The 15,362-nt window shown below is 43.2% G+C and overlaps 1 protein-coding gene across 3 annotated transcripts in view; it reads right to left on the reverse strand.

The window, feature by feature from the left end:
* Positions 1-11,113: 11,113 nt before the first annotated feature.
* The window catches only part of NDOR1 (NADPH dependent diflavin oxidoreductase 1), a 35,533-nt gene continuing 31,284 nt past the window's right edge, over positions 11,114-15,362 (reverse strand). For all 3 annotated transcript variants that reach the window (XM_075579274.1, XM_075579273.1, XM_075579275.1), the window contains 2 exons: positions 14,898-14,992; positions 11,114-12,713 (listed from right to left, as the gene is read on the reverse strand). In XM_075579274.1, the coding sequence (XP_075435389.1) occupies positions 12,569-12,713; positions 14,898-14,992 (240 nt within the window). In that variant the 3' untranslated portion in view covers positions 11,114-12,568. The remainder of the gene's footprint in view (positions 12,714-14,897; positions 14,993-15,362) is intronic.

A 15,362-nucleotide genomic window follows, 5' to 3' on the forward strand; every position in this document is an offset into this window, starting at 1 on the left:
CTTGTGAGCTCATTCACCTGTCGACTGGTCTGCACCCCTGCCTTTCACCATTACCACCTAGCATAGTGCTTCCACTGCAAGGGATTCTGGGAAGTTACATGCAAATGAGCACAATGTGTCACTTTTGCCTGAAATCAATTTTTACATGGAACCCTTATAAGACAATGCTTGCCATTAACACAACATAGGAATCAGATGCAAAGCCAGAGAAACCACTCAGACATGTTTCAACTTTAATGGGTCTCAGTGTGAGATTGGTTGTACTAGCTTTGCAAGTCAAGGCTGTAGGATTTACCACACACACCAAGTTATGATGGGCGAAAATATTGGGCACAATGGTAAAAGGTGCGACGCGCTCGAGAAAAGGTCGGTGGGGAGGCGTGTTATTTATAAACAGACCGTTACGTCATTCTTTTTAAATTTCACCCCAATTTGCACCATTACGAAAAAACAAATGCTGGGATCTCCTCTCCCAAAATCATTTTACTGGACGAGTCCTCATTTATACATTAGTAACACTCCCTTGAAGTCTTGGAGACTGCTGATGCTCAAAAATAAGACCAACTCCAAATCAGTGAGAACCATAGACACTCGACAAGCCACATTGTGTAAAAATACAAGCAGATCTCTATGCGATTACAGCAGGAAAACAGGACATTTGTACAGTTTGTGTTAAAAATGCCCACTTATGCTTTGAAAGGCATAGTCAAATATTCTGCAGGTAACCCCTTTGTGGTTGAAGGTTGACAAGTATAGCTTTGCCCAGAGTCCCACCTCCTGGGATAGGAAACCAGTTCAACAATACAGGGATTTCTTCATAGGCAGGGATCAGAAAAAGCAATTAACAGTCACTGCTCTCCTGCATTAAAGCCCGACACCGAATTCACATGCTCACCAATCCATTAAAACAAATTAATAATCCTAGGTTCACTCTGCTTGTTCCAGGTAACAATGTATCACTAAACAGAAAGTGTAACATACTGGTCAATCCAGTTTTTTTTTTAATAATAATTTATCCAATTGGAGCAGCTCAGCTAGTCAAACAACCCAATCAAGAAAGTCCTGAAGGCGCTGATAAGGTATGAAGCACAGAGGGGTTTTGGCGCAGTCTTGGCCGTCCAAGATTGAGAAGCCAGCAAAGAAAAGAAAGCTGTATTGCCCGAGGCAGCCACTAGGAGGCAAATAAAACACTTCTTTAAAGTGGAAAAACCTCATTTGGCATCCAAAAACAAATCCTTGTTCCCTTGATCAAATCCCAGTGGCTTAGGCAGTCAAAACAGGGATTGTAAATGGGGTTTGGGCAAGGGATTTATTTTTGTAGTATTACAAAGAACAGAAGTCATAAGTATATGAGAATGTATATTACTATATACACATATATATTATAATTATGAATGCGTACTTGTAGATCTTTCAAAACACTTTTATAGTTACAACACATGGCGAAATTCCTTTGAACCCACTGGGGATACTGTAGCAGTGAAATATGCCAATTGAAATCATTTACTTAGCATATTTAAAAATCAGATATTGAAAATGAGCAGTCTAAAATAATTTAAAACAAATTATGCATCATATGTATAAAGTTCATACATAGCGCTTTTTTTTTTAAAGGGTTGTATTCATATTTAGCACTAAAAAAGTTACAAAATTATGCAAAAAAATTTAGCACATAAGCCAAAATGTGTGTGATCACAAATGGATTTATTTATAGATGACCAAGAAATATAACCATGTCACGTTCTTTTTGGGAAAGTGTGACAAACGCAAATATGTGAATATTAATATTGTATAGCTGTAAACAAATCACTGCTGTATATTCTGTAAGAAGATACATTATTTTACACCAACGTTACATTTTCCATACAGATACATGTCACCCCATCTTCTCCTATCTTTTGTTCTTGAGGCGTTTCAAATCACTGCATCATTCAGGTCCTGCCTCTGAGCCTTCTCAGTTTGCAACATCTGTTGGAAAGCTGCTGTCTGCTTCCAAAAACTTGTGCTTTAATACAAGTTTTGGGGGTCTTCCTCCGAATAGCTCAGATTCAGCGGCCGTTATTCGACCATTTCTCAAATTGGTTTGCGAGATCCTTTCTACATTTGCTGCGACAGACTAATGGCCCATCAGATTAACACAGCAGGGGTCCCTGCTGTGTTAATCATACCAGGATCTGCCTCTCTGTAAGAGATGCGCAGTAAGAAATAGACTGAATCAGTCACTCTACCTGCGCGCCTCCAACAGGTGATCGCAGGGGTTTTATGTAATTTTAAAGACTACAGAATTGTAGCAGGGGGTCTCCGGAGCTGAACCACATTGATTTCAGGACCGGGGAACCCCTACTTCCTGAGGTACAGGCCCCGTTATGGGGTGCTGGTAGCCCCACCATTTTACAATCCCACGGTCACGTGACCCACAGGATTTTAACATTGCAGGAGATACTGGCACCCCATAACGGGGCCTTTATCTCGGGAAGTAGGGGGTCCCCGAGGTTGAAATCAACTTTGTTCAGCTCAGGAGACCCCCTGCTCCCACATACCATGAATAAAAATAAAATGTAAAGCAGCTTTATTACCTTAGCGGCTAACTGCCAAGGAAATGAAGGGGTTAAGGCAAACTACCAGATTTATTGGGGGCAGAGGGGGTGAGTGAAGGGGGTAATAGCTCTAGGATGGGTGGTTAACCCCTTTTTTACCTTACCGGTAGCAACTGCGATAGTAATGAAAGGGTTAACCCCTCCCACTACCCACAGAGTGGTGACCACCCCCTTCACTCAGACCCTCTACCCACAATAAACATTAAAGTCGGGAAGCAGGGAGTCCCCAGGGCTGAAACCAACTTTGTTCAGCTCAGGAGACCCCCTGCTCATGAATACTATGAATAAAAATAAAATGTAAGCAGCTTCATTACCTTAGCAGCTATCCGCCAAGGTAATGATTTTTTTTTCTTTGGGGGGGGGGGGGGGGGAGAAAGGGGAGGTATTTGATACTAGTGTGCGGGAGCAGGGGTCTTCTGAGCTGAACAAAGTTGATTTCTGTCACGGGAACCCCCTACTTCCCAAAATACAGGCCCTGTTAAGGGGTGCAGATCTCTCCTGCAATGTTGAAAGGATTTTAACAAGACAGGGATACCAGCACCCCATAACGGGGCCGTAACTAGGGAAGTAGGGGGTACCCGACCTGAAATCAATGCAGTTCAGCTCCGGAGACCCCCTGCTACAATACTGTAGTATTATAATTAAATAAAAACCCGTGATCGCCTGTTAGAGGCGCACAGGTAGAGTGACCAAATCAGCATCTCTTACTGCGCATCTCTTATAGACAGGAAGACCCCAGTAGAATCAACAGCAGGGACCCCTGCTATGTTAATCCGATGGGCCATTTAGTCTGCAGCGGACCATCTCGAACCACCACGCACTATAGTGCATGATTCAACCCAAGAAATGGTTGGATGACGGCCGCTGCATTGTATGTGTCCATATCATTAGTTAAGACCCCACTCAATCTCTTTTCAAGCTAAAACTGACAACTGGCTTGTAATAAAATTGGTGGGGAATATAAAGTATTTTAATCAATCTGGTACTTCAGGGGTTAACGTTGGTGAGAAAGGATGTTAACAATACAAGAAATTGTGTTTATGACAGGTCAAACCCCTTCCTCTGTGCTGATCTACAAAGGGCTTAATTGGGTGGATATCACTGATCGCCCACTAAAAAAGGGAAATGTGTAGTTTAGAAAGGTGGGGAGGCAAGCCAGATCCTGTACTGTAAGCAACAAAGAAAAACAACGTTCTTAAATATCACTTGTGCATCCCAGAGGTGACAAACAGGTCACCACTTAGTTATAGGACTATTTAAAAAAAGATACCATGTGAGGACACCTATACTAAATAATAACAGGAACTTATTTGATATTGTTGCAATAAGACTAATCAAATCATACCACACTCTTCATGATTAAGGGGCACAAATTACAGATAATGGTTTCTCCTGCGAAAATAGACTTTAGGCTATCAAATTTTAAATGCATTCATGTATGTGAAGTACACAGACAACGGTGATGATGGCGTCTGTCCAAGTATTAGAGAAATTAAGATATGAGGTCTTTCATATATTTAGGCAGAATTTTAACAAGAAAGTTTTTATTTTATCCCCCTTCCAAGTCATAAAAATGTCAGCCAAGTAGGGGTGAGTCTTGTGTTTCAATGCAAAAAGGTCTGGGCATAAGTGCTGACCTGTTTGAATAGGGATGGAGAGAGTGAGAGAGAAGAGGGGGAAAAAATAAAAACAAACAAATAAATTCCACAGGTGTGTTTTGGGATCAGAACATGCAAATTTTCTACTCCAGTGACCTCTCTGGGAAAGGACCAACGACATATGGTAAAGTATAGGGATTTCTATTTGTTTTATTTTAAGAAACTGTTCTGAATTTATTGTAACTATCTTCCTGTAAAAATATTTTTGTATATTAAAGCCAACCTTTAATAAGTGATGCTTTGGGCTCTGAATGAACTGTTTGCAAGCTTTGTAGAGAGCATTTACATGTTGACACATTTTGCCAACACAGGTGTATGCATTTTTTTTCCAATAAAAACAGGGACCCGAGACCATGACAGGTACATACTGTAGATATTTATTTATTGTGTTGTGACAGCAGATAGATATGATTGCAATCTAGTAAGGGGTAAATATTCATTAAAATTACCCTGGAGGCAAAAGGTGAGTTGACAGGTGTAGTAGTGTGTATGAACCCTGGCTGCATATCTAAGTCACGTGTGCGGCTGGTCAGAACACACACGTTGAGAAGTGGGCCGGTTAAACAGCAGTGTATTAACCGTTCTTCCATATGCAAGTCACATGCTCAAAGGAGGAAAAACAGGTTTCTGTGACATTTACCAACTAGATTTTTACGGCCTTATTGTACATAAAGGTAGTTTACAATGTCTTTGAAGCATAGCTTCTCATGACAGGGTTTTTTTTTTTTTTTTAAATGTAGAATTTTACAGTCACTGACTGGTTTTAGTTTCACAAGGTATCTTGCCAGCTGTTCACACAACACTGAGGGCATTTAAGATATACACTTCTAGGTCAAAAAGTATAATAATAATAATAATACACCATTTTTGCTGAAATTACAGACTTCAATTCTTACAAGACAACAGAGGATACGTTAACTGTTCCAGTACGTTATCACTAGCCATAATCAAGTCTGCAGTGACAATAGAAACACAGCTCAGCAACGCTCATCTCACATATTGAGGGCTTTAGTTACTATTAAGTGAAACACACACCCTCTTTCCCCAAACAATCCAGTTAAATAAATGGCTAGCTTTCTTCCAATGTGTGTTATGAGCAGCAGGTAGACTGGTTACAGCCCTGGCATTTATCCTGCTTAGTAAATCATGTAATTACCATTTTAAGACCTCATGTATACTTGCCTGATTTTTTTTAAGTTGTCAATACGCTCCATTTAACCCATTAAACACCACTTAGCCAAGTTCGGTCCTCACAGACTGCCCCTTTAAATGCAGTTAGTGTGGCATGCATCAACTTATTCTGTATGTATAAATGTAAAAAAACAAAAAAACTAATACAGATTATACTACTTGGTTCAGGAGAAGCTCATGTAATACTGTACATAGAGCACATTTAACAAAAGCATACATAGTCTGTCACAAGAGTCTACGTTCGTCTCAAGAAAAAGGTTCCATTCTTCTGCCAAATGTTTCCCAACCGGACAAGATTTTAGGAATAACGAATGAATGACCTAGTGCACGTTTGCACTTATTTTACTGTATGTTAATGCGAGAGTTGCTGGTTATACTTACAACATGGGCAGGACTAGGGGTTGCCATGAAGAGAGAAGTGTGAGTAGTGTCCACCCTCTTTAGTATGAATTGCTAAATGTTTTACATGCAACATTCATAGCACACTGACCAACAGAGATTGGGCAGGAAGATACACATGATCTTCCATTGAACTTGCATGTTTAGGGGATTTGTCAGGGATACAATAAGGGGATTGACCTTTAGCAAATTATGTGGACCTCACCCTCATAATTATGGAGTTACCTATTATGGTCGTTTTCCCTTCTGCAGTTCGAGAGGTCAGCCAAGGAATGCATGGTAGTAAAAGGGTTAATACATATTTGTTTACACCGTGCAACCAACTGCGGGTACTTATTAACTTGTATTTTAAGGAATGAGGGCTGGAGAAAATATTTGATAAAATGTGTTACTAGGAAGTAATACATTGAGAGTTACCTCATTTTCAAGTGTGTCCTGGGCACATATACACAGATCCTCTCGATAATGACCCATCCCGTTATAAACACAGATCCATAGGATGCAATGGCAGTGTTGGCACCGGATATCACAAGTTATTCACCATAATGAACCAGAGAGGACAATTAATCCTACTACATCTGCTTCTTTTCTTAACCCATAAGATTGCAAGGCGGGGGCTTAGAATTCGCAACAGCAGATTCCCCTTATTGAAGATGGAGACCAGGGGTGGTCAACTCCAGTGCCCAAGCAAGTCAGGTTCAGAGTATATCCCAGCTTCAGCAAGTGTCTCAGAGGCAGTCCAGGACTGAGCCACCTGTGCTGAAGCAGGGACTGATTGAGCCATCTGTGCTCAAGTAGGGATATGCTCAAAACCTTACCTGCAGGAGAGGGGGATGTGGGAAGGAGGTGAAACCCTCTGGCCTGGAGTAGACTACAGACTTCTCATACTGTACATACACAGCATTACAAGCCCTGGAAAACAAATACTAAATCCTCGCGCTACGTTACAGATTGGCAAACAGAGGGGGCGTTTGGTTGCATCTTTTGATTTAAAAAAAAAAAAAAAATGAGCCCGCTAACCACATCATGGTAAAAACCCAATTTTAGCCGGTACCGACACCAAGACTTCATATTTCTTATTGTCTTGTAGACTGAACATCTCCAACTACTATAAGGAAAGGCACCAAGGTAGGCCTAAGCAAACAGCACCGTGTGACCCAACTTACCACCTTACTCTGCAGGAAGGCAAGCTCAAACTAAAGCAATCACGGCAATGTGTTATATAGCTGTTGGCTAATTAGATAATTGGCAAGGAGGGGCCAATTCTAATAGGATAATTAGCCTGTAATGGGGGGCCAAACACTTCCCAAAAGAAACCATTTAGAAAGACAGATTTAGGTGCGCTTACACACACATATAACACTATGTTTCAATGCCTTAGGAGTGCTGCTGGGAAAGAGAATTGTCCGGACATTTACAGAAAACACATACAAAAAACCTGGGCTACTTTCTAAACTGGCTGCCAATTGATTCATGAAGTTATACATTTTTGATCCAAAGTATTTTTGTTTTAGCCAAGGTACCCAATGACTCCATTGTTAAAAAAAATTAGAATTAAAAAAAAAGACGTTGGATCAAAATATATATGGTCCCAGATAAACTGCAAACCGAGCTGAAAAGGCACGCAGGGTTTTTGGATTTGCTTTCTATTAGTTTGTGGCCAATTCTTTTACCCTAGCAGCATCCGTAAGGTATTCCAAATATAGCAGAGGGGCGGCCAACTCCCGGCCTCAAGGGCCACGAAAAGGTCACGTTTTCAGGATATCCGTTTCCACACAGGTGGCTCAGTCTGCGATTGAGCCACCTGTGCTGAAGCAGGGATATCCTGAAAATGTGACCTGTTGGTGGCCCGAGGACTGGAGTTGGCCGCCCCTGATATAGTGTAACTGATTCATTTTGTATATGGGTAGATTTAGGATCACCTAATTGTTTTTCTAACTAGTAGCGTAAGCTCTATTTACAATGCCCATCCATGCAGGCTCTCTCTCTCTCTCTCACATTCTCTCCGTGGTTATTTATGGAGCCGTGTTGGCTAATAATGGGTTACATTTCTGACAAGAGATTATTACTCGTCTCGTCTTCTACTACAGACAGATATTTTTCTGCATTTACTTCTCTGAATTCATTAATACACATGGTCTTAAGCGCCAGTCCTGATGTTGCTGTGCAGTGTCAACGCTTCACAGGATTCTTCAATATGCTCCATGCATGAATGTAGATTGTAAGCTCTACAGGGCAGGGGTTTCCTTCCTTATTGTCTGATCGTGCTTGTTGTCCTTATTGTATTATAATTCTCTGTACTGTATTGTCTCGTGTGAAGCACAGAGTACTGCTGTGGGTGCTATATAAAGAAAGATATACATCCATGTACAGTATGTTACAGTCAAGCTGCCGTTTAAGAGCCAATTGTTTTATTTTCCTGTGCTGCGAGATAAATATGCAGCTGTATTTGTTGGTTCAGTACAAGTTATTCTACCAGGAGCAAAGCACCCACACATACAAGCAAAAATGTACAGGCTTGTACTGTATGTATATGGTGTGTTAATGTCTGTAGGTGTGTACGGTATGTGTATGTTTGGTGTGTGTATCAGTGTGTCAATGTGGGTGTATCGGTGTGTTAATGTGTAAGGTGTGTGTTCCAGTGTGTCAATGTGAGTGTATTGCTGTGTTAATGTGTGTAAGGTATGTGTGGTGTGTGTGTGTACCAGTGTGTCAAGGTGGGTGTATTGGTATGTTAATGTGCATCACTAAATTTGTACAATATTATTAAAGAGCGATAAATAGCAAATCGGTGCGCGTTATATAATTGCAATGTCCGACTCCACGGTACTACCGGTTTGATTTTTTTGACGGGAAATATAGAACTACATTGACTTCTAACGCAAGACACTGAACCATTTATATAGCGCCCCTTATCCAGGGCACTGTACATTAGTTAGTAAAACTTGCTTGGGTCAGGTCTCTGTATTTAATCTTCTGGGTGGCATGGTGATGGGTCCGACAGTGAGGACAGTGGAGGCAATTGGATCAGTGAGGTGGGTGACTTTGGAGGGTTTTGGAGAGACTTTAGGAAGTTTAAGGAAGGGGTGCAGCTATGGGGAGATCATGAGCGTTGGGAAGGGATGGGATAGTAGCTTAGTGGTGGATCATGGAATGTGATGGAGGAGAGATGAGTTTTGAGTTGGCATCTGAACACAGTTAGGGAGGGGGCAGATTGGATGTGGTGAGGGAGCTTGTTCCTGTGGAGGGGGGCGAGTAAGGCAAATGATCGGAATCGAGAGGACGCTGGGGAAGAGGGGGGGAGTGAGGGTTGTGGAAGTCAAGGTGTGACGAGAACAGGAAGGGGCATAGTGAGAGAGGAGTGCTGAAAGGTAAGGAGGGGCAAGACCATGGAGAGATTTGTAGACCAGGGCGAGGAATTTGAAGAGGGAACGCTGTTGGATGGGTAGCCAGTTAAGTTGGGAAAGGGGTGGGTGTGGGCAGAGCAGGGGAGATTGAGACGTGTACGGGCTGCAGCGTTTTGGATTTGTTGGAGAAGTATGAAGGAGTAGAGGGGGAGACCGAGGAGAAGGCTGTTACAGTAGTAGAGACAGGTGAACATGGGAGATGGGGGCAGTGTAGAGGGAAAAGAGAGGACCAAGGACAGAGCCTTGGGGCACACCCACTTGGTGGCTGGTGGGCGGAGGATGAATTATTGAAGGTGAAAAGAGTAGGAGCGGTGGGAGACAGGATGAGAGCCATGAGAGGGCAGTGTCAGTGATGCCGAGTTTGGAGATGAGTGAGGTGCTCGACGATGTCAAAGGTTGAAGAGAGGTCGATGAGGATGGGGGAGAGTTTGGAGTGGCGCGCTTGGGAGAGAAAGTTGTGGATGGTGTAATTAACTAGCTGCTCTTTATAACTATAGTTAAAACATCCTATGTTAACATCTTGTTTATTATCACATTGCAAAGTAATTCTTGTATGTACAAATGTTAAATTATAGGAATAACATGAATGTGTCTTATGGATGTCCACCGTACATCACAAGGACCATGTGACATCCAGTCAGGTTCCTCTCGGGCCCGGCTTCAGTGATCGCCGCCTTGGTGGACTCTCTCCGTTGCTGCACCCACTCCACAGGTGAAGTCTTGGGGCCTTGGTAAGCGCAAAGTCTGGTGCAGTCACACTGATGGTACCACCATCAAGCCACCCCGGCCAATCAGGCACTAGCACACGGAAACTCTCATTTAAAACAATAGGAGTTTCAATGCGTTAGTGCCCAATCGGCACTAACACACTTTAGCACATACATTCCTCCCCCCCCCCCCCCTGCTTGCTATAAACAGGATCTGAAAAAAATGGTGGGTACTTTCTCCTCTGTTCTGGATGTTGGGGAAAGACTGCATGATTGCTATGTGCGTAGTCAGGTGATGTGATCTCACCTGTGAAACAGACATCCCCAAAAGGTTAAGGGTCATAATTACTTAGCGGTGCTACTCCATAAGATACCTTCCAGGATTGCTTATTACATTTGGGTGACAACATGAAGAGGAGGGCTCAAGCATATGAATTTATTAGCCCCAATCTAAGGACTGTAGAAAATACATGCATGTGCCCATTTGTGCCCTCCGCTTCATGCTGTCCCTTATGTATATTTACATTGGTCCAATCAGGAAGGTCCTTTTCCCCAGGGTATGGAGACTGTGAAGGAGAAGCAGTTCACAATATCAAAGGCTGCAGAGAGGTCGAGCAATATGAGCAGAGTGTAATGACCTTTGTCTTTGGCAGCATGGAGGTCATTAATTATTTTAGTGAGGGCTGTTTCTGTGGAGTGAGCAGTGCGGAAGCCAGATTGTAGAGGATCTAGGAGGTGAGAAAATTGAGCAAGTGAGAGAATTCAAGGCGTTCAAGGAGCTTAGAGGCAAAAGGCAGAAGGGAGACAGGACGATATGGAGACAAGTAGGGTCAAGAGTGCGGTTTTTGAGTAACTGGTAACTGTTGCATGTTTGAATGAGGGAAAGGTACAAGAGTAGAGGGAGGAGTTCAAAATACATGTGAGCCTAGGGATTTGAGTGAGGAGCAAGAGGTTTGAGGAGATGGGAGTGGGGTCAAGAGAGTAAGTGGTGGAGAAGAGAACAGTGGCGAAACATCCTCCTCTGTGATAGCGGAAAAAGAGTTGAGGAAGGCAGGAGGAGAGTTAGTAAGAGGTGTAGAATATGAGGATACAGAGGGGGGCTTTTCAACTAGTTATTCGAAGAGGGCTGATCGTAAAAAGTAGTGCCACAAGAGTTTTGTGATGTCATTTAAGGTACATTTTGCAAACATTTAGTATACACACATTAACTTAGTTTAAAAGTGGGAGAAAATATGCATGCTGCTCCCTGTTTGTGCAATGTAATTAACAGGAGCAGACAGTCCATGGGACATGCAGCTCTATTCAAACCTTTAATTAATGCCCATATTATTATCCCTTTCTTTGTCATTGCATGTCTCACCGAGGCAGGAATTCCTAAGTTCAATCCAGTTCTTCTATCGAAGAATGGTTACAAAATGGAATTCCGTTTGGCTATTCTGACTCATTCCTCTCCAGCTATGGAAACACACAAAAACAAATCACTGGGGCACTTCATAGATAAAATAAATAATGCCAGCAGTGATATTGCCATGCGGTGTCCCTGGGTGAGTGGCACAGGGCTCAGAACTATTCTGAAAACGGGTTGTGTGACATTATAATGTGTTTGCTATTTCATTTTGTAGCATGTATGCCATCACTGGCCAGGTTCCTTTAATTATTCCATATCAGTATGTATCTCTCCATTTATATAGCATCATAGCTTGATATATGGCGAGTGTGTCGTCTTAAAGCAGCAACCTGCTGTACTCACCGTAAAAAAAAAAAAGAAATGTCCATTTTTTACCATTGCAAAGTCCTTCTGCTGTTTTGTATTTATTTTAATAATCCCACCCTCTCTTTATTCTGTTGAATTCCGGCGGAATCAGCCGCTGGAGATTTGTCTCCTATGGTGGTTACAATGGCTGATGCCATGGAAAGAATAAACAGGTGAAAAACTCAAGACTTTTGGATTATTGGATATAAGGCTGCGGTATACATGTGCACTTTTTGAAGAAATGTAGACGCTCTTTGTTCCTGGTCGCTGTGTATGGTAATGAAAAGATATCTTTTACATTTGAAGGTTCCAGACAGGCGTTATATTCTATTTACAAGCCTTAGCCTTCATCTGTTATTGAAGGGAGCTCTTAAACTTACAACCATATGCTTCAAGTGTTATTTTTTGAGTGATTTTTCCATGTTCTCAATCCGTCTGAACACCAGAATCCACCTAGGACTTTAAAAACCCAAGAAAAATTGAGATTAAAAAAACCAAAACATTAGAAACCCCATGACAGGCGGCCTGTGTGTTATGGCCTGTGTGTTACTACTTGCATGGGTTTTTTTTTGAGGGGGTTGCTTTTTTAATGATTGGCTCTTCAATGTTTAAGTTCTACTACCCATATTGGTCCTGCAGAGGTGGAAGTTCTTCGTAGCTTCTGATGCCATGTTAGAGACCGACAGTGTCCTTTGGAGATTTAATTATAGAGCACAAGTCTCCCAGGTCTCTTCTTCACGTCTGATGAGATGTTTGTTACCATGTGAAGATGCCCCCTGAGCAGTACGTCTTTGCTCAGTGCTGTACTGTAAGCTTTAGTGGGGGAAGATGGAAGGATCTCGGGCATTACAGTGGGTTACGACCAGGTTTCCGACTGGAAGCGACGAGCCTTCTCCAGCATGGCTAGATATTGCTCAGCCTCAGTGGCAGACATCGCTCCCTCCGACTCGAACACGGATTTCAACGCATCCATCACCTCGGAGGGCATTGACTTAGCATTTCTATCAGACAAAAAAGGGCAAAAATACGGGTGAACAACTGCTTGATTGCTGCATATACAGCACTACTCATGTCTGATCTGCAGCCCAGAAGGTGACTGGGCTCCCAGTAAGCTGTCCTCCAGTCACTCTCTAACAGTTAGTATTTCTCTGCCCAGAAGAGTGCATTAATATTGAGAGGCACCTACTAAAATGCCAAGTGTCACAAGCCAACCTTTTTCTAACATAGGTTTCAAGAAGGGGGTCTCCGAAGTTGAACCACATTTATTTTAGCTCTGGGGACCCCCTGCTTCCAGAGAAACTTACCTCCAAAGGGGGCGCCGGTATCTCTCTGCTTTTCAAAGCTCCCGCGGCACGTGGGCCAATGGGAAGCCGCACCGGATGATGTCACGGCTTCCTATTGGCCCGTAGGAGCTTTGAAAAGGTACCATTACGTGCTCGTCCCTAGCCGAGCAGCTACCAGCGCCCCCTACGGAGGTAATTATCTCCAGAAGCAGGGGGTTCCCAGAGCAGAAATGAACAGGGTTCAGCTCCAGAGATCCCCTGCTTCAATCTTATGGGGGGAGGGGGTGTTCTCTAAAGTTAGAAAATCCCCCGCTTGGATTGCCTCTGATTGCAAAGATTTGGCTGCCTTTGTCACTTTGGAAATGAATTGCGAGCTGAATTTCTTTGCGGCCTCCGATATGGAAAGTGTTCGGCAATCAAGTGTTTTCTTTACTCTTCCCCGCCCTGTCCTTATCCAATGGAGCCAATAAAGAGAGGGAGAGAGGATTCTGCCTGTGCAAACACTTGCTGGACACACACTGACCGGCAAAAGGAAGCAGCCAGAGAACATGAAACCCCCCTACCCACCATGTTTACAACCATATTACTGATAGGTGTTGTATTTGTGTAATAAAGGCAACGATCACCCAGATGTAACCCCTTAAAGAGGTCACTGGTCTTCGTACACTTTGGTCCTAGGAGGGATTGCCCTTTAAAACTTTTGCTGGCGTATGGCAGTGCAAAGGGTTTCATTCAATGACCTGGCTTCCCTCACTTGGTTATAGTGCCAATGATCACCATTTTAAGAATGATATAAAGGGGGGAAAAAGGATCCCGGGACATCTTCACACCACTAGCATGTTCTGGTTCTCATCAGCTCCTGAACACACTCATTACCCCAGGGGTGCACAAACATTTTCCCCTGCACCCTCCTCGCAGAGTGTGGAACTGGGGCGCTCCCTGTAATATGTGGCTTGTAGTTGTTAGACGCCTATGGACATAAAAAACTGTGCCAAACAATAAAAGTTAATAAAAATTGTATACTGGTCCTTGTTGGTTTTGCTGCAGCTTGACCTTGAAGAAGACAAATCCCAAGATCTTCTTATGGTGGCAATTGGAGTATGGTGGTGGTCAGCGCAAACTCGTGGAACTCAAGAGATGATAAAACATAAGATAATTCACAGTATTAGTGCTTGAAACGGTGACTGCTGACAACACCCACTGAGGGTGCTTGAAACGGTGACTGCTGACAACACCCACTGAGGGAACGAACTCACATATGGCCGTGTGAGTTTTTACCATTATTTCTCCGCTTTAGGAGTTTCATTCACCCACCACATCCTTCGCTGAGGGTGAAGTCTCACACAAGCCCGTGTGAGTCGTTGAAACTTACATTTTATGTTTCATTAACTGTTTAATTTAGTGTCATTTACCACAATCCCTTCCTTTCCCTTTCCTCCCCCCCCTCCCCCATCAACTTCCTTGCAATAACACCGTTTCAAGCACTAATACTGTGAATTATCTTATGTTTTATCATCTCCCCCTGCACCCTCCTGCCTGCTCTATCCCCTGCACCCTCCTGCCTGCTCTATCCCCTGCAACCTCCTGCCTGCTCTATCCCCTGCCCCCTCCTGCCTGCTCTATCCCCTGCTTGCGCCCCTCCCCCTTACCCTGTCTCAAGCATTCTGATGTCATTTGACACAGCATCGCCGGAAACCACCGGAGACAAAAGTAAGGGAACTTACAGAGGCCTCGCGCGGTCCCCCCGGCATTTCATTTAAATGCTTTGGGGGAAGAGCGTGGGGCCTCTGTAACCGCCGTGCGCCCAGTTTGCGCACCCCTGCCTTACCCTATTCACGTCTGCCAATAAAGGTAGTGCAGCGCATACAATAACACGCCAGAAACGGGACAGTGAATTCTTACCCAGCGATGTAGAAATATGCGTGTTTCTTAATGATTAAATCCCACAGGAACGATCGGTTTTCCTTTATTCTGTGCTGCACATAAACTGTATTCTCCTGCCGTGAAAACAAAACAATCCAAGTTAGAGTAGCAGAATAAAAATCAATTCTCTCTTTCTATGTATATCTTTATTTATATAGCGCCCACAGTGCATTACAAGAAATTAAAATGCAATCTCAGTGGTATGATTTACAGAGACAGCAGGTGAGGGAATACGAGCAGTAGATGGCAGTAGGGACACCTGTGGGGTCGGACATGTAACCACGAGTCCAGGCTATTAAGTCATTATGTATCAAAATTGCACCCGAGAGCGATTGTAGCGGCCTCATACATGTGCAATGTGTAACGGATGTACAGTAGCTATATGTAGCCACCAGAGATGTAATAACCGCTCCCACAGTTGTGACTTTGATATACGACAGTATA

The sequence above is a fragment of the Ascaphus truei genome, chromosome 21, assembly GCF_040206685.1.
Source record: "Ascaphus truei isolate aAscTru1 chromosome 21, aAscTru1.hap1, whole genome shotgun sequence".
Taxonomy (NCBI): domain Eukaryota; kingdom Metazoa; phylum Chordata; class Amphibia; order Anura; family Ascaphidae; genus Ascaphus; species Ascaphus truei.